The sequence below is a fragment of the Geospiza fortis genome, unplaced genomic scaffold (genome assembly GCF_000277835.1).
Source record: "Geospiza fortis unplaced genomic scaffold, GeoFor_1.0 scaffold396, whole genome shotgun sequence".
NCBI classification, from domain to species: domain Eukaryota; kingdom Metazoa; phylum Chordata; class Aves; order Passeriformes; family Thraupidae; genus Geospiza; species Geospiza fortis.
In genome coordinates, this window is record NW_005054345.1 from 4,872,692 (window position 1) to 4,890,806 (window position 18,115).

An 18,115-nucleotide genomic window follows, 5' to 3' on the forward strand; every position below is an offset into this window, starting at 1 on the left:
GTGCATATGCACATCAACACAACAAAAAGTCCAGGGGAAGAATTTCTAAACATACAAGAAGTTGGCAAAAACCTGAAAACTCTCCAAAGCACATTGTGCAATGTTTGATTTTGTTTTCTTGGATTGCTATGAATGAGTCCAGAAAGAGAAATACCTTTGACTCACACTGCAGTACTACCCAAAAACCCCATGTTTTTATGCAGAGACCCACTGCAGAACTGGGCATTTATTGCAGAGCACTTGCAGCCTTTCTTTATGCAGTGTGAATCCTAAACAGCAAAAAGAATGCTAAGGTGAGAAATGCAAGCGAGGTATTATTTATCTCACCCACCTCTGCAAAACAGCTCTTAAAAAATAAGTTTTATATGGTGTAAATTACTGCACAAACCTTAACACAGCAGAATCACATCCAGGCAATCTCTGGACCTAATTCCCTCTTTCTCACTTAATCTGGGCTCGATGACAAGTAAATCCACTGCAGCACAATGAGTTACATCAGAGAACGGCCTGAGATGAAAATCAAGTTGTGTGAATCATCTGGGAATATTCTGCCCTTCCACAGCTCATCAAGGAGCTTCACAACCTGAACATCCAGTGCTCTCAAACATGGTAAAATCCTTTCACACTCCTGAGGCAATAAAGGGAACCAAACAACACAAACAAGGTGCAATTTAAGCCCTTACCCAGATTATGCCCCAAAATTAACCTATTAAAAAGAGTTATGTGAAAAACACCGTGTCATCAATAACATTTTACACCAGAAGGCCTGGCAGATGGAAAAGTTCAGAACCAGTTTAATCAGCAACGCGCCCGTCTCTCAATTTTATCTTCCCAGGTACCAACCTACATTCAGGAGAGGTTACACTCGTTCAAACACACACAGCTTAATGATCAACCCGTGCTCTGCCTCTCCTAAAATGAACAGGAGTATAAATAGATCAAGTTCTGCAACCCAGAACAGCCACAGAGCACGAGCTGTCACTGGGAAAAGCCTCTGCATCCTGAGCAAAGAGAGCCAGGAGCAGGAAACATGAAGATCATTCCAGTTTTACTATTCCTGGCCCCGCTGGCTCTCCCAGCTGCAGCTGACAAGGATTTTTTCTCCGTGGGTTCCGCCGCATCTCCCGAAACGAAATCGAGATTTGCGTTGTTGGACGACGTCCGAATCTTGGCCAATGGGCTCCTCCAGCTGGGCCACGGCCTCAAAGACTTTGTCCACAAGACCAAGGGGCAGATGAACGACATCTTTCAGAAACTCTACATTTTTGACAGGTCCTTTTACGAGCTCTCCCTGCAAGCCAGCGAAATCAAGGAGGAAGAAGAACAGCTCCGGCAAACCACGGCCAGGCTGCAAATCAACAATGAGGAGATAAAGAACCTCTCACAGGAGATGAACCTGAAGATTGAAGACCTCATCCAAAACAAAATCCAGCTGCAGGAGCAAGTGTGGGGACTGGAGGACAAGGTCACCAAACTGGCCATTTTCCAGCCTCCGGTGCAAGAGACAAAAGAAATTTCTTCACTCAAAGTAAGTGACTTGTGAAAGCCCCTGACACACTGAGCCAAAATACACTGCAATGCCATCATCAGAAATTGTGCAATAGAAGCTCATGCTTCCCCTTGCTCCTCTCTGGGGTACTAATCTGATTTTTTAAGGAAGAAATGACTGTAATAACCTTTAAAAAAAATCACTGCCTTACTCTGACACGGCGTTAATTTTGCAGTAAAACTCCCCAGAGAAATCAGTGAAAAATTGTGAAATTATAAAGCTCTGTATTATTTTCAGTATTGATTTGCAAATCTATTTTAAGGAATTTTGTCATCATAATGATAAAAAAGTTTTGCAATCGGGAAAATTATGAGATTTCCAAGGCCATGGGTTTGTACATCACCAGCTCATCCCAAATCAGTGCAGTGGGAACTGCCTGCCCAGTGCAGAAACAGGGAGCTTAAACCTTTAGAGAGGACCATTTATAGCACCTGTAGGACCTCCAGAACCAAAGAACCCTGCAGGTGTTAATAAAATTAATATGTTAATTGTGCAAGCAGTGAAGTGGGTATACAGTTTTCTATGGAAAAGGAAATATTAACTGTATTTTGCAAAAGTATAAAAAGGCCAAGCATTTTGTATGGGAAAATACTGGATATTTGTGTCAAACCAAAAAGAAGAATCCTGATCTCTCAAATCCCAAGCTGATACCCTAAATGCTGGGAATTTTTGCCTTTTTTAATCACTGCCATATATCTATTTTAAATCAAGGGCCAATTCCACAGATCATAATTGTTCTGCATGTGAAAAGACAAGGAAAAGAGCAATTAAAAAAAGAGTCTACAAAGCTGCCGGTAGTTTGTCTCCAAAAAATTGGTGCTTGCTCCAGAAGCAAAGAAACTTTTCATTTTAGAGGCAAAGCAGGCAAACCTCTGGAGCTGGACTTTGATGATCCTTGTGGGTCCCTTCCAGCTAGGGATATTCTAGGATTCTCTGGAAAGGGAAGGGAACGTTCAGTGGTTTGTGCCTCTCAAAACTGGCCCCAGGACAAGAGTTACAGAGGCAGCACCAGTGCTGAAGGTCTTCTGCTGCTCCTAACCTTCCTCCATCCCTATCCTCAGGCTTTTGTGGAGCAGCAGGACAACGACATCAAGCAGCTCCTGAGGATCGTGGAGGACCAGCACGTGCAGCTGGACAGGCAGCACAACCAGATCATGGAGCTGGAGGACAAGGTACAGGAGCCACCCTGCTTCTCCTTCCATCTCTGCTGACACTGAGGGAGCTGAGGTCCCACCCTTGGGTCAGGCACCCCTTGCTGAGTTTGGGGTGCAGAGGAAGGTGGGACCACTCTGAGGTACCTGTTCTGGGGAGAGGCTGCAGTGCTGCCAGGCAGGAGCTGTGGCCAACAACAGCTTTGAGGCCTTGTCTCAACACCAGGCTGCTGCATTTCTGACTGCTCATTTGGGGTTTTTCCTCTTATTATTTATCACCTTATTGCTCTTCCATTGGTCTGGAAGTCTCATTGCTCTGCACCTCTTTCTTAATTTCCAAAACCCACTCCCAGAGTGGATGTCTGCATCACTGTCTGCATCACAATAATACAGTACAACCAGCATGATCAGGTTTAATTTATTCTGAGAGGAAAATGCATTTCAGCCTGAGGAACTGTGGGTTCTGTCCTCCTCAGCTGTTGGCATTATTTGTCTGAGTGATGTCACCTGAGGAAATAAGCTAATCTGTTTGCCCATTAAAAATTATTATTAAATAAGTTAAATCTGTTTGCCCATTAAGGTGCACCACAAGAGAAGGGGGTCATTTCCCCCCCTCATGAATCCAACCCTGCCAGAGCAGTGGCACACACACAATCCCACACCTAAAATCCACCAGCATGGAGCTGCAGTTATTTTTATGTGGTAAATTGGGTATTCCACAGGGTTACACTCACAAGAAAAATTATTCTCTGCATGACATTGTCTTGATCCATGAACCCCATCATTCCAGAGCCTTGGGAAGTTAACAGTGTCATTATGGCTCTTCCAGCTAAACCACATCGAGCTCCGGGAGCTCCTGGAGAATTCCTTCCTGGGGGAGCAGCAGGAGGCAGAGCCCATCCCCTCTGCTGTGCACAGGCCCACGGCTGGGACATACAGAGCTGATGGTGAGACCCCATCTCTGAGACTGACTACAGCATGTGCTGCCTTCCCACCACCCTCTGGGACAGCCCTGGATTGGTTTGTAGGAGCCAAAGACTAAAAGGAGAAGATTTTTATGTTACACACTGGGCTGTGGGAAGGAATTAGATTTCCTTCTTTGGAAAAAATGTCATTATCTATTTAGGCCTACTCCAGCTGTACTTGTCTCTGGGGTGACACACAGGAACAATGTCCAAGAATGCAGTAACAGGATCCATTCCCCTCTTGTAAACATGCTGTGGCCATGCTTTTACCCATGTCTCTCTTGTGGAGCCTGAACAGAGAACTCATTTACTCCACACTGGCTAATTACAAGATTTAGGAGTCCTTTCTTTGAAGTTGAAAGGCACTGATGAAGTGTAGCAGTGAGCATGGTATTTACTAGGAGATTTACAAGGGGTAGGAAAGCCCATTTGCCAGAGTCTAGTCTTAGGCCTTAGAAACTTTCCAAAATCCTCCAAACTGAAGCCCTGCCTAACTCAAAAACCACAACCTATGCACACCTTGGCAGCTGCACTATTACGCCCAAAGCAGTCTGTCCATTCCATCATGTTTATTGTAAAATAGAATTACCAATATGATCATTCTCATTTTTTTCCTTTGGCTCTCAGCTCAGCACACCCCAAGCAGGATTTCTAACAGGCTGATTGCTCCCCAGGTTCTGCTGCTGACTGCACTGCCCTCTACCACACCGGGGTGCAGGCCAGTGGGGTCTACACTATTCAGCCCAATGGCTCAGAAGCTTTCAATGTCTACTGTGAAATGAAATTTGGTAAGAGCTGTGCCAGCAACAATCTAATTTACACACAAATATCTTTCTCTAAGCCAAACAACTTTGTCTCCTCCCAAAGTACACAAAAACTTATGATTCATGTATCTTCTTGACTTCTCTGAGTGGCCTGCTGCTCTAATCAGGTTTCCCATATCCTGAAATCTCCTTATCAATGCTCCCATTCTTTACTCCCTTCTTGTTTATACTGAGGAAAGGACATTCAATCACGTGACATAAATTAAGGCTATCCAAATCCCAGGCCCCATTAGCTGTAGGCAATGAAAATGGTCATTATAAAACCCACTACAGGGCAACCATGAATGCATTTCCCAAAGAAAAGCAAACGGCAAACAATTTGCTTTTACAGAAGTAACATTTTGTTCATTAACAGGCTGTGCTTTAGACTGAGCTGCGCCAAACTGAACCCAGAGAAGTGAGTCCTGGGATGGGATTCCTGTGCCACGTTTGGGTGGCTCAGCAGCCAGGAACACAGGTGTCATGTCACCTTCCTAAGGAACCCAAATTTGTTCCTTTTGCCACCCACAGCTTGGCCAGTTCCCTCATTCCCTGGTTCCTCTGCATCCCCGGAGCTGCTCTGTGCCGGCCCCCCATCCCTTCCCATGCCCTCAGAGAGCTGGGGAGCATGTGGGGCCACCTCACATGTTTGGATGTGCACACACAGCTCCCAGGGCTGCCCTCTGCAGAAAGCTCCTTTGCTGCCATTTGCTGGAGCAGCTGCAGTGAGGGTGTCATGACCTGGGCTCAGGGAAGACCCTCGTGGAGCTGCAGCTGGACACAGCCCCAGCACCTCATCCCTGCCCCAGAGCTGTGCCAGCAGCCAGCCACTATCAGCAGAGTCTGACCCTCTGAGCCAATGTCTGGGGCTCTTATCTCTTCTTTATCAATTTCTCCGTCTCTCAGCCCTCATAAACAAGTAAAACCCATTTAAGGCAGCCTAACAGAATAATTCTGTGAGAGGAGTCACCCCGGGTGTGGTCAAGGACACTTGGAGGGCCCTGGGCTCTCTCCAGTTGGGCTCATTTGAATTCCCTTCATCAAGACCTCAATTAACTCATTCTACCTCAAAATGGGAACATCCCAGAGCACACTCAGGGACAGGGAATGAGGCCAAGGCCCAGCAGTGACTGAATTCCCCTTTTCACAGGCACCTCCTGGACTGTTATCCAGAAGAGGGTGGATGGATCACTGGACTTCAACCAAACTTGGGATGCCTACACAAATGGTTTTGGTGACCTCAATGGTAAATATTCCTTTTTTTTGTGTGTATCAATTGATTTGAGAAGCTGAATCTTCTTATGGAAAGGAAAGCAGACTAAACCTGCAATTAGCAGCTGACTGATTTATCAGAAACAGCAGGAAGTGCTCACTAGAACACACAGCTTGTGAAATTCTCAAAGACATCCCTTCAAATGTGTGTTTAGAAACTGAATCAAGGCCAGAATGCTTTAAACACTATTTCACCAAGATTTTACTGCTTATAAAAGCACCTCCCAAAGCATTTCAAATACACACAAAGGCAAAACCTCACGAAGCTGCTGTCACTACTTTCTCTGAGCCTTCCTGCAATCCTGTTACCCTTAAAACCACTCAATTTTTGCAGCCTCAGGAGAGCCCAAGGCTGTGTGTGCTCCCCTGAGCAAACACCTCAGGCTTCTCCAGAGTGGCCAATCCCCTCCATGGCTGGATAGGGTGAGGAAACACCCACGTTGCCCTGTTAATCATCAACTCCAAAGAATTTCTAGCACCAAGTGCTGCCCAACAGCCTCCTCATCCAGAATCTTCTCCGTGTTTTTCTTGTACAAGATGAGTGACCTCTTGTTTGGGAAATAGTCTGACTTTCTAAGCATAGCACAGATCTAAACCTCACCCAGGTGAGCAGCAATATTGACTTATTTCCACATCTTTTATAATAAAGAGCTGCTGGATCTCAACCTTTCCCTCAGTTTTGGAACACGAGTTCCCAGCTGAAGTAGACTTTCAGCTGTAAAGTTTATCTGATCCTGCTGGATGCTTTAGTGATTGGTCTCCCAATTCCCAAATACTGCACCAAAAAGCAGCCAAATGTTTTCAGTGTTGGATTTTACAGAGAATTTCACTGCTCTCAGCTATGTCCTACTCAGTGCTCTTCTGAGGAGATAAAGTAAACCAGGTTACAGCTCCTAACCTGGAAATTAGGGAGTATTTTCTTCAAGCATCTTGAGCTCTATGGCTTTAAATGCCAGCTGTGTGCATGGCACTCACATTCAGCCCCACTTTGTACATGTGGCAATTACCTGCAGTGATAATAAGCTACTTAATGAATATAATATATGAAACCAATTAACCTAATGATCAGAAATTCCAGCAAAAGAAAAATTCCCTTTGTACAGGAGGGTGTTGAAACCCCAGTTTGGTTCTGCAGCTCTTTCCTCCCAAAATGCAACAATTGCCATTAGGTTTTATGAATGTCACTGGCTTCATTTGTCACACATTCCAATTACACACCTCTTAAATGTCTGCAGCTCCCTCTCAGAGTTCCACACGAGGTGGGAAACTTAAGGGGGAAGCTCCAGTTCATTTAGAACTCCTGTTTTATTGATCATCAGTGTGCAATTAAGCAGAGGTAAACAAAAAGAATGTAGCAGCAGACCTCTGCAAAGATCAACAGTCCCCAAGACTCGAATCACTGATTTAATTAAAGCAATTAATACAGCCTTTTAAATACTGTATCTTCACACACACTACCTGCAGGTTATCCATAAAACCATCTCTTCCCTCCAACTTTGCAGAGGAATTCTGGCTGGGCCTGAAGAAGATCTACTCCATCACCCAGCAGGGGAATTACGTGCTGCGCATCGAGCTGCAGGACTGGAGAGGGAACAGGAGGCACATCGAGTACAGCTTCAGCCTGGGGGGCCCCAGCACCAACTTTACCCTGCAGCTGGCCAGGACGTCGGGCAGCATTCCCAACGCGCTGCCGGAGCACGCCCGGCTCCGCTTCTCCATCGGGGACACGGCCGGGGGCTCCGGCTGCCCCCAGAGCCACCCAGGTACAGCCCAGGGCATGGCCACTGCTCTGCCCCACTGGGAAGGGAGCCTAAAGCTCAGCCTGGGGGGGCTCAGCCTGGAGAGAAGGAGACTCAGGGCTGCCCCCATCACTCTGCACAGCTCCTGAAAGGTGCCTGTGCTCACCTGGGGCTGGGCTCTTTCTCCAGCAGCACTGACAGAACAGAGCACACAGCCTCGAGCTGCACCAAGGGAAATACAGGCTGGATAGCAGGGGAAAGCTTTTTCCAGAAAGGGTGATAAGGTTCTGGAATGGCTGCCCAGGGAGGTGGTGCAGTCCCCATCCCTGGGTGTGTTTAACAAACCTGGATGTGGCACTGGGTGCCAGGTTTAGTTGGGGTGCTGGGGCTGGGCTGGACTCCATGATCTTTAAGGTCTCTTCCAATCCAGTGATTCTGTTTCAACCCTGATGCCTCCCACTATCCCAGGGTGCTCTAAGCCCCGTCCAGCCTGGCCTTGGACACTTCCAGGGATGGGGAATCCACAGTCTCTCCAGACAACCTCTGCCAGCCCCTCACCACCCTCACAGGGAAGAACTTCTTCCCAATCTGATTTCTTCCCAATATCCCATCTAATCCTGCCCTCCTGGTGCAACCAACGCCAGAAACAGAACAGGCAGCCCAGGATGAAATAACCCCAGGATGAGATTCCAAACTCTGAAGCAAAGGGCTATCCCTCCTATGATGCCTGGTCTGGTGTGACAGCCTCAGGTTGAGTTGTTTGATCCCTTTTTGCAAAAAACTTAAAGACAAACTGACTTCTAACTCCATTTAGGCTACAACCCTAAAGTTAATAATGAGTGAGTTTCCATTCAAAGGTTTTAGCTGCCCCCAGAGCCATCAAGCTCTGGTAAGCTTAGATTTTAGCTGCTTGTCATATATACACAATATAATCACTCCCAAAAGAGCAAAAGATGCAAGGCTGAGGCCATTTCTCTTTGGAGATAATTTGGTTAAAGGGTTCTTAATTAAGAACCCTTAAACCCTTTGTAAATCTCTGATTTACAAAGCTTTTCTATTTGCCAGTTTATAGCAGAAAGCAAACAACTGAAGAAGCAATTAAATGATTGAATCACAGGAGACAAAATTGTCCTCCAGCCATCTGCTTCATGCAACAAACACTTTGTACATCATCCCAGGCCTTCCTGAAAATTGTGGATGCCTGAAACAATGCCAAGAGGGGGACCTTGTGCCCAGGGAAGGGCCCCTCAGGACAAGGACATTGAGGGGCTGGAGCATGGCCAGGGAAGGGAATGGGGCTGGGGAAGGGGCTGGAGAATCCCTGAGGAGCTGGGAAGGGGCTCACCTGGAGCAAAGGAGGCTCAGGGGGCCCTTGTGGCTCTGCACAGCCCCTGCCAGGAGGGGACAGCCAGGGGGGTCGGGCTCTGCTCCAGGGAACAGGGACAGGAGCAGAGGGAACGCCCCAAGTTACACCAGAGGAGACTTGGATTGATATTTGGGAAAATTTCTTCATGGAAAGGGCTGTCCAGCCCTGGCACAGCTGCCCAGGGTGGTGGAGTCCCCATCCCTGGAGGGACTTAAAATCCAGGCAGGTGTGGCATTTGGTGACATGTGTCAGTGGTGGCCTTGGCAGTGCTGGGGAATGGCTGCACTCAGTGAGTTTGGAGGAATTTCCCAACCCAAACAATTCAGTGATTTGGGAATCCTGGGTAGATGCCAACTGAGCTGGAATTTAGGGTCTAAAGCAGATTTGTGTTGCAAAGAGGAGCTGTTTACTCTGCCCAGACTGACATGCCCACGTTTCTCCTCAGGAGGCTGGTGGCACAGTGAATGTGAGGAAACCAACCTGAATGGAAACTATGTCACACCAAGGTCCAGGGGAAGGCTGGACAGAGGAAAAGGTCTGTACTGGAAGCCTAAGAAAGGAAGATACTACCTGCTCAAGTCCACCAAAATAATGATCCACCCAACAGACTTAAAAAGCTTTGACTGAGTGCTGAACCTGCTGCATTTGAACTCAGAACAAACACAATGAACTTCACCACACCGAAGGACTTGATGCTGTGTTTACCAACAGATGCCAAGTCCCAGCCCATGCCCTGCATGGAATTCCTCCAAAACACAAACCTGAGGCATCTGAGATGGTCTTACAAAATGTCTGGTGAGTATTGTCATTCCCTCAAGACCCAATGTCAACGTGCTGCAACTTTTTGTGGAGCTTTTCCTTCCTCACAGTGAAATTCTAATGTCTTGGAGCCAACCTGCCACACATTGGATAATATTGTTTGGGGGAAGGGGTTTTCAGGCTGTGCATTCCTTTCTGGGTTGTGTAGTAGGGAAAACAAAAAGTGTTTTCTGGGAACAAAGGGCTGGAGAAACCCTACTGAAAACATTTAGGGAAAGAAAAAAAAGAAATTTTGTTTCTTGAAGTAACTAATTGAATGTTTGGTTCATGTTTTTGTTGTGGAACATTTCAGGAGCAAATGAAAGATGGGTAATTCCTCGTTTTAGGGCTCTGGGTATTTCCAGGAGTGTAGCTGAGGCCAATCCATGCCTTCTGGAGCTGTGTGCAGGTGTGTCACACACAGGGGGTCAGAGCAGCCCTGCTCCCCTGGATCTCACAGGGCAACTGCACAGCTGGGGCTGCCCACTGCAAGTGAGGAGCCAAACTCACTGAAAGGAGGAAGAGATCTGCTCTCCTCACGTGAAATGAATCAGAGCCAAGCCTCTGTGACCTTTTAGTCCATCCAGCTAAGGAATTAAATAAACAACCAAGTGAGCACACACCAAAACACCTTTCACTTAGGGAACAGCTGCTCCAATGGGGTCAAGGGTGCCAACCCACAAACCCAGTAGGCACAACCCATGGCACAGGGCTGGTCCAGCTCCTGGGGACACTCACACGTTGAACTTCAGCTGCAGAACACGGAGTGACAGCCTTGGGCTGGCCCTGGAAGTGCTGACTGACAAACCCCAGTCCTGCAGTTCCCCTGAGTCATATTGACTTGTTTATCTTCCCCAACCCTTGTACAGTGTGGGTTTTTTATCTCAGCACAGGAAATGGTTTTGGTTGTCATTTGTCAGAGTGAAACCCCATGAACAGAACGTGTTAATTACAGAAATTCTGCAATAAAAATCCTTTTCCTTCTCATGGGTTTGTAACAGAGATGAGATGATGCAGTGTTGCTTATTTGTACTGGTTTACTGTAATGTTAAATTACCTGTCCAATAAGTAAATAGACAAATAAATAAATGGCTGACACTTTTCAAAATACAGGATATGGACCTTGGCTAAACCCTTCTTGTAAGCTTTGATTTGTAAAAACCTGGTTTGTACCTAAATTTAAAGAAACGATTTGCTAAGTTGGTGAAATCACTCAGCTGATGAAGACAATTCCACTCAGCCATGTAATGTCTTCAAAGATACTGTGAAAAAGCTTTAAATTAATAATGGTACAGAATGAAAAGAAATCTGGTTCCAGCCTGGATTTTGTTATATAAAGATTATTGATTCCCAAAATATTTAGAGAAATTTCCTATTTTTCAGGGCTTCAGAGGATTTTCTGTCAAGTATTGTAAACAAAAAAATTACCTGGAAACCAAAATGGAAATATGAACAAAGGGATTATATATTTTCTCTATTTTTATCCCTCACTTTAAAGGAAAAAAAAGTCACTGAAAGTGACATAAATTAATAAAACCAGTAGGAAAATTACTTCAGCAGAGAAAAAAAAAAACTCTACATAAAACTGAAAAGAATTTAACCAAATGGAGAAACCTCTGCTGTGTTCTTATTCACAGCCAAGTTTGATGCAAACCTGTTTGTCCCTTCCCAGCTGAGCCTTTTTCACTGTGTCAGCCTGAACCCTTCCCATGCCTCTGGCACAGCACCTCTGCCCATCCACCAGATTTTGCAACAAGCCTGCTGATAAGGGAGGAATTTCTACACTTGCCAGTGTCAGGCCCTGGAAAGTGAAATGGATTTCAAAACTCTGACCTGTATGTGGTGTTTGGGACGTAGACATCCCTGGCAGGGAACTCCAGGATTTCTCGTGTAGGTCTGACTCTGCTGTCTGGGTAAAGCTTGACCTGCAGCAGCTCTGGGGTTAGGCAGTAGTGGGGGTTCTCTGGAGCTGGAGATATGTCTATCTTCAACTGAGCTGCAAGAAGAAAGGGGTTTTATTCATTAATAAATAGAAATTAATTTTTAAAAGCATAACAGTGCTTTGTTTCTTCTGGTTAATATCCTATATATTCATCCATTGACATCCTATATATGAATTTAATAAATCAACAAATGATAAAGTAGAGATGAAGTGGATTTGTTAACAAGTATCAGTGGATCCAGCTGATATCTAAGGCAACTGGGGACCAGATAGTAAGAACCAACAGAAAATATGCGCTTTAACAAGGCACAGATGCTTTCTTCATAAGCAAACTGGGGAAATGCAGTCCAGATAATGCTCCTGGGAGGCCCAGCTATTGTTACACACAAAACTCCATCAGAGGAAAGGTTGAAAAACCCTGAGATTGGTCAGGCTACAAACCAGAGGTGAATTGGGATCACAGCATTCAAGTGCTTGGGAGGTTGTGGTCACTGCCCCAGGCCATGGCACACCAGAGTCACATTAATTTGCAGCAAGATAATTTTGCTAAGTTTTCTTAAAACCTAACCTGGCTGCAAGGCAAACTGAGAGCTGGGGAGATGATCCAAGGAAGAGGCAGGATTGCTGTCCCTGGAGAGTTTGAAGAGCAGGTTAAGTAATGTAAACATTGTCAGGGATAGCACAGGTCAGGGACCAGCTTCACTGAGGTGTGCCAGGGTTCCTATTCCCCCTTCTCAAACAGAGGGGGAGCCTGTTCCTATTAACCAGGGAAGAGATCTCCTTTGGGATGGAGAGTGGGAAACAGAGGTTCCTGGCTTTGGGGTTTGCATCCCCCCCTCACAGACACCTCCCTCACTGTGCCAGTGACAAACCTGCCCCATCACACCTTCCGTGCTCCTGCTGCCCAGGGACTGCTCTCAAGGATTTCCTTGGGGTGCTTGGGTGAGGAACTAAGCAAACACATGAACTTTTGAGCCCAGAAGGGTTGGCTGTGTGGGAACTGGAAAACCAGAAACTTCCACAGACGCTGAAGGGTTTGATTTACACAGAATCAGTGGGTTGGAAGAGACCTCCAAGATCATGGAGTCCAACCCACTCCCAGCACCCCAACCAAACCCTGGCACCCAGTGCCACATCCAGGTTTGTTAAACACACCCAGGGATGGGGACTGCACCACCTCCCTGGGCAGCCATTCCAGAACTTTATCACCTTTCTGTATAAAACTTTTCCCTGATATCCAACCTGTATTTCCCTTGACACAGCTTGAGACTGTGTCCTTGCTGCCTTGGGAGAAGCTTGGATTGATGTGAAGCTACAGTGCACAGACATTAAATGGAAAATCCATGGATTTCTGTTTCTACAGTTGTAAGAAAGAATACTCCTTAAGTAAGGAACTGTATTGATAAGATGGTGAAGGGTTTATAATGCAGGGGTGAGGTTGTACAAAGCAAGTTGAGAGTTTAGAAGTTCTAATAGAAGCATCTGTGTGTACAGATAGTAGCCCATTGGGTAAAAGTAGAAGTAAGTACTTCAGTGCAGTAGAAGTAAGTAAAGGTGATAGGTTAGAAAAGCAAAATACACCCTGTGGCAGCTGTCCATTGGGTTAGAAAGTTATTTATTGCCTTGTAACAAAGAACCTGTGACTACTTTGAGCTATGGCCAACAGCTTGCTCCTTTAAAATCTCCCAGGCTGTGAGCCTGATGTTTATCTGGGCAATAAATGGTCCTCAGCCCCATGGTGGCCCCATTCCCTCACTAAAAGGCAGAGACAATGGCAGCTGGATACCTGTGATGGGTCTGAGCCTGCGCAGCACCGACGAGGGGCGTCTCATGTCAGCCAGGAACTTGTACAGGTCCTCATCGCTCAGGCGATCCCCCTCCTGCTCAGGAGCAACATCTGGTTACCCAAACACCCCCCAGGGCTGCCAGAGTGAACAAAGCCTCCACCCCACAGGCTCTTCCCTCTGACACCCAGCTGTCCCCTCCCAGAACAAGGTGTTACCATTAACGTGTTAAATTACACTTCGTTTCTCCATCCTTTCCCCTTCCTTCATCCCCTATTCATCACCCTGACAGCTGCAGGAACTTTTAATTGAAAGCCTTTTCTCTCCCCATCAATATTATCTTTTTCCAAACTGGAAATGGCTGCTAAGAGATTTCCCAAAAATACCCATTTTTTAGCAAGTGTAATAGTTTGAAAAAGTGTCTGTCACTCAGGAGGTGATGCTCATTGCTTCTACTCTGCCCTTCCTTTGGGACGAGCCCAGAACAGCCTTGTTTTTCAGGAAAAGTAGGAAGTGCAAGGAGTCTGTTGTCAGTCTTCCTCATGCCCATTCTAATAGCTCAGAGTTTCACTAATTTTGGAAATATTACAGAAAATGGGACTCTGCCACCCAAAAGCAGAAGATACCTGATTTTAAAGGTAAGAAATCACAACATAAATAAAAAATAAAAGAAGCAAATGGAAGGAGAAAAACACTGGGTAGTGTTCAATTAATTATACTGAACAGGAGAAAAGGAAGATAATAAAGAATCTGAAATTTAAAATCTTAAATTAATTTTTGGGAGTTTTTATAGGACAAATTAAATAAAATGAGCCGCTTCAAAGTAAAAATAACCTAAACAAAGTAAATAAATACATGCTTTTGTAAATCATTACTAACTTAGTGACCAGTTTTTCCTTAACTAGCTGTGACCTTAAGCAAACCTTAGAAAATTTTCAGCTCATTACTTTTTGCTAAGCTTAACTAAAAACTTTATTCCCTTTATTCATGTTATCCACTGCTCAGGAAAATCCCAAGCTCTGGCTAAGAGGAGCTGCCACTCAGCAAAGGAACACCAGAAGCAGAATGCTTTGTTCTCCTCAGGGATCCCTGGATGTGTCCAAGGAACTGATGTCAACCTTAATCCCTCTGAGGAATTGGAGTCACAACTACCAGCATTAATATATTCTATAATATTATGTAATGTATAACTTGGAGGAGGTTTAGATCAGATATTAGGGGCAAATTGTTCCCTGGGGGGGTGGGCAGGCCCTGGCACAGGGTGCCCAGAGCAGCTGTGGCTGCCCCTGGATCCCTGGCAGTGCCCAAGGCCAGGCTGGAGCACCCTGGTACAGTGAAGGTGTCACTGGATGGGTTTTAGTCTCCCTTCCAACACAAACCAGTCTGTTATTCCATGATAATTGATAAATAACATAACAAACCGAATGCTGCTCAAAGTCTCCCAGAGACTGGGGAGCAGAAATCGAATTAATCACAAATAAATCACCCAGTGACCTCACACCATGCAATCCTCCTGTCCCAGAAATAACTCCTAGGTGGGACATTGGCCTGCCAGACCTGTTTGAAGAAGTTGGTCACTGTCAGGGTGGCTGGCCTGAAGCTGCTCAGGTTGCAAGCCTCGTCCCCACTCGTGGTCCTCTCCAGGGAGCGCCTCCCGACGATGCTGGAATTGCGCCGCTCCGACCACGACCCTTTACGTTCTGCCAAACACAACAGTGAGAAGGAATCAAAAATAAAGCAGGAAAAACTACAGTCCAAGAGCCTACTTTGGTTCCGAGTAGGATTCCTGGGGAAGGAAGAACTCCTTCCTTCAGAGCAGGAGAGGGAATGATGCCATGAGGTGACAGGAGAGGCAATCCCGCTCCGGAGGCTGTGGAGCACAGCTGACTCCTGCTCCCCTCCCAGCCACCTCACCCCAGCGCCTTCCTGCTGTTATAAAAGTCTTTATCATGCTGAGATTTATGTATTTCCCTTGCTCTGAAAGATGATGAAGTTGGCAGTTTTGGGGATGCTGAAGAGCAGTTTCGGATGAGCTATGTGGCTCGCAAAGATTAATCCACTCCTTTGGAAAATGTTCATCAGCCTGTAATGCTCCCTCAGTCTCACAAGCCTGGTTTTAAATAATATAACAGATGGTTTGCTAGTAAAATCCTTGAAAGATAAATCCATTTGTTATCATGGACTTTTCTGGTTTAGTTCAACCATGACCCCAGACCATCAGAGTAGGGGGAGGAAAGCAATAAAAGGAGCAACAGCAGCTACAGGATATGAATCAAAACCTCTGGATTTGCCCACACTGGTTCCCTCCTGCAGATGCCAAGTCCTGTACCTCCTGTGCCAACTTCAACTTCTGTGGAATCTCTTTCCAAGCTGCCAGCACTGCTCACAATGTTCATGAGGTGAATGGCTGTCCAGGCAAAAGGCATCCGGTACTTGCCCAGTCTTTGGCAAAACTGCTCTGCCTGGCCCTTCAGCTTTTCCAACTTTTCCTTGTTCTGTGAAGAAAATATTCAGTCCAAGAGGTTAAAAGGAGAGGAACGAGGTCAGATGTTCATTCAGAAAAATCACTGAGGGATGATGGTGTATTTTCTAACTCCCAATGATCTGTGTTTCTGTAGCACCTTCCAGAGGAGAAGCACCAAGTGTTGAGAAAATGCAACTTCTGCTTCCCAAACGAGGCCACCAGAGGACAGTCAGAACAGTCTTTTATGTTCCTAACCCTCCTGAACAGCCTGGCAAATCCCAGTGATCCTTCCAGAAAACCTGAATTTTCCCCTGTGAAGTCTGAAAGGGCTTTTCCTAATGTGATTTTATGCAGGAGGTGCTCAGATCATCTGGAGTTGTGTGGGAAACCCAAAACACTCCTCAAATAAGTACTAACATACTCATTTTGTCAAGGAAAAATGGGAATAAAAGAGGATTTTTCCATAGCTCTGCATATTAAAGAGCAATTTTTAGAGCTTTAGGGAGGAAATAACTTATTAAGAGGTTGATTGAAATGAACAAATGATCCAAGCTTTTGAGAAATGGAGAGGCTGGGACCACAAGAAGGGCTGGAGCCTCTGCTCTGCCCTTCACCCAGCCCTCATTATCACCCTCTGATCTCCAGCTGGCCCAACCCACCTGCACACCAAATCAGGAACCATTCTGGAGGTGCTTTTAGAACCGGGCAGAAGGGATGGGGTTAAAGCTGCAAAAGCAGTGGAAAAGTTGAATTTTTTACTGCAAATTTCCATCCAAGGCTGCCTTCCCTTGACCCAGCTGATCCTTTGGGACAGGGAATCACAGATGACTGAGTTTGATGGGAACCACAAATCTCCCCTGACAGCCACAAAATGTGCTGACCTTTAACTACTCCACCCCAATAAGGCATCAAGACTCAAAGGTCTTTGGCTCTTTTTTGGCCTTTAGAATAGGATTAAATTCCTAATTAAAAATGGATCTTTTTAAAGACAGGAACAGTATCAACTGTCCAAGGTAAAACAAGATACATTTAATTTTTTATCCAAACACCAAAAAAATTCTTACCTTTGCTGCATCAGATTCTTTAAAAATCATGTAAGGCTCTGCACACTCCCCAATATCTCCCTGCTGTAACACTTTTTCCAGCTGAGAAGGGAAAATGAACCATTATAAGGACATGGATCCAGCAAGGATTAATAAACTCAACAAGCACAAGGAAGGAAAAATTCTTCCCCAAGACCTGGAGCCTGGTGAGTCCTTGTGTAAGAAGCATTTCCTGCAGAACCTTCACACTGCCTATGAACTGAAAATCTCTCCTGAACCCCCCTTTTGACCATAGAATGGTTTTTACCCAGAGTCCACCCAAAAATCTTGACTAAACACCCACCTGAATGAGCAACATTTGTGCACTCATTGAACCAAAGGAGAGAACAGAAAATAACTTTTATCTTTGTGTACTTTATCCCAGGAGGGACCAATGTTGCATTTTATTTCAGTTATGGATCTCACTCTCTTGGTAATGTCTGCCCCTAAATACATCTGAAAATCTGGCTAAGGGGCGTGGATCCTTTTTGAAATGAGATTCAGATCAATAGATATTTTTAAATCACTGACTTATCTGTCATTTTAAGGAGTCAGCACATTGTTTGATATGAAAACCAAGGTCAAGCCCCAGAAAACTGATTTATATCATCAAGCAAACCTTTGTGCTCTCTCCAGCTTCAGTGCACTGAACTGGTTGTTACAAAGGAACTCAAGTGAGAATATTTGAAATTAAGCAGCACTGTTTACACTTTTGAGAACAGAATTTCTATTTTGCTTTAAATAAAAACCAAGAGACCACAATAATTTCAATTTCCCTGGCATTTCTTACCTTTATTACTAGAAAGACATCTTGGGATGGGTAGGTGATAGAAAAGATGGCAGATCTGGCCAGGGTGGAAATAGCAGCAGGGGGGACATGAGGCCGAAGCATTCCCTTCATTTGCTCAGAGTTTAAATCAAAGTAGAAATTCTCTGAAATCTAAGGGAGAAATTGGGTAGTTGCAAGCATTAGTTATATCTTGGGGTTTTTTTGTAAACTCTTCATGAACAATTTTAAATTGTTTTAAAATACATGTTAAAAACTCCTCGTGTCAAACCATGTATGAAAAACAAGAAAAAAAACTGGGTAGTTGCAAGCATTAGTTATATCTTGGGGTTTTTTTGTAAACTCTTCATGAACAATTTTAAATTGTTTTAAAATACATGTTAAAAACTCCTCGTGTCAAACCATGTATGAAT

At 45.2% G+C, this 18,115-nt stretch overlaps 2 protein-coding genes across 3 annotated transcripts in view; one reads left to right on the top strand and one right to left on the bottom strand.

Moving 5' to 3' along the window:
* Window positions 1-18,115, bottom strand: part of DOCK7 (dedicator of cytokinesis 7) — an 87,794-nt gene that overhangs the window by 49,387 nt on the left and 20,292 nt on the right. The window contains 6 exon segments of the mRNA XM_031058554.1: window positions 11,477-11,639; window positions 13,372-13,465; window positions 14,927-15,069; window positions 15,699-15,864; window positions 16,898-16,978; window positions 17,706-17,855. Of these exon segments, the coding sequence (XP_030914414.1) occupies window positions 11,477-11,639; window positions 13,372-13,465; window positions 14,927-15,069; window positions 15,699-15,864; window positions 16,898-16,978; window positions 17,706-17,855 (797 nt within the window).
* ANGPTL3 (angiopoietin like 3) lies at window positions 1,016-9,472 on the top strand. Of its 2 annotated transcripts, none has more exons than XM_005422973.2 (7): window positions 1,016-1,528; window positions 2,611-2,721; window positions 3,530-3,647; window positions 4,340-4,453; window positions 5,619-5,714; window positions 7,243-7,503; window positions 9,291-9,472. In XM_005422973.2, the coding sequence occupies exons 1-7, from the start codon at window positions 1,031-1,033 to the stop codon at window positions 9,470-9,472; spliced, it is 1,380 nt and encodes a 459-aa protein (XP_005423030.1). In that variant the 5' UTR covers window positions 1,016-1,030. The 2 variants fall into 2 exon arrangements, with proteins under 2 accessions (XP_005423030.1, XP_014163297.1); XM_014307822.2 differs by having other exon boundaries at window positions 7,243-7,469; window positions 9,245-9,472.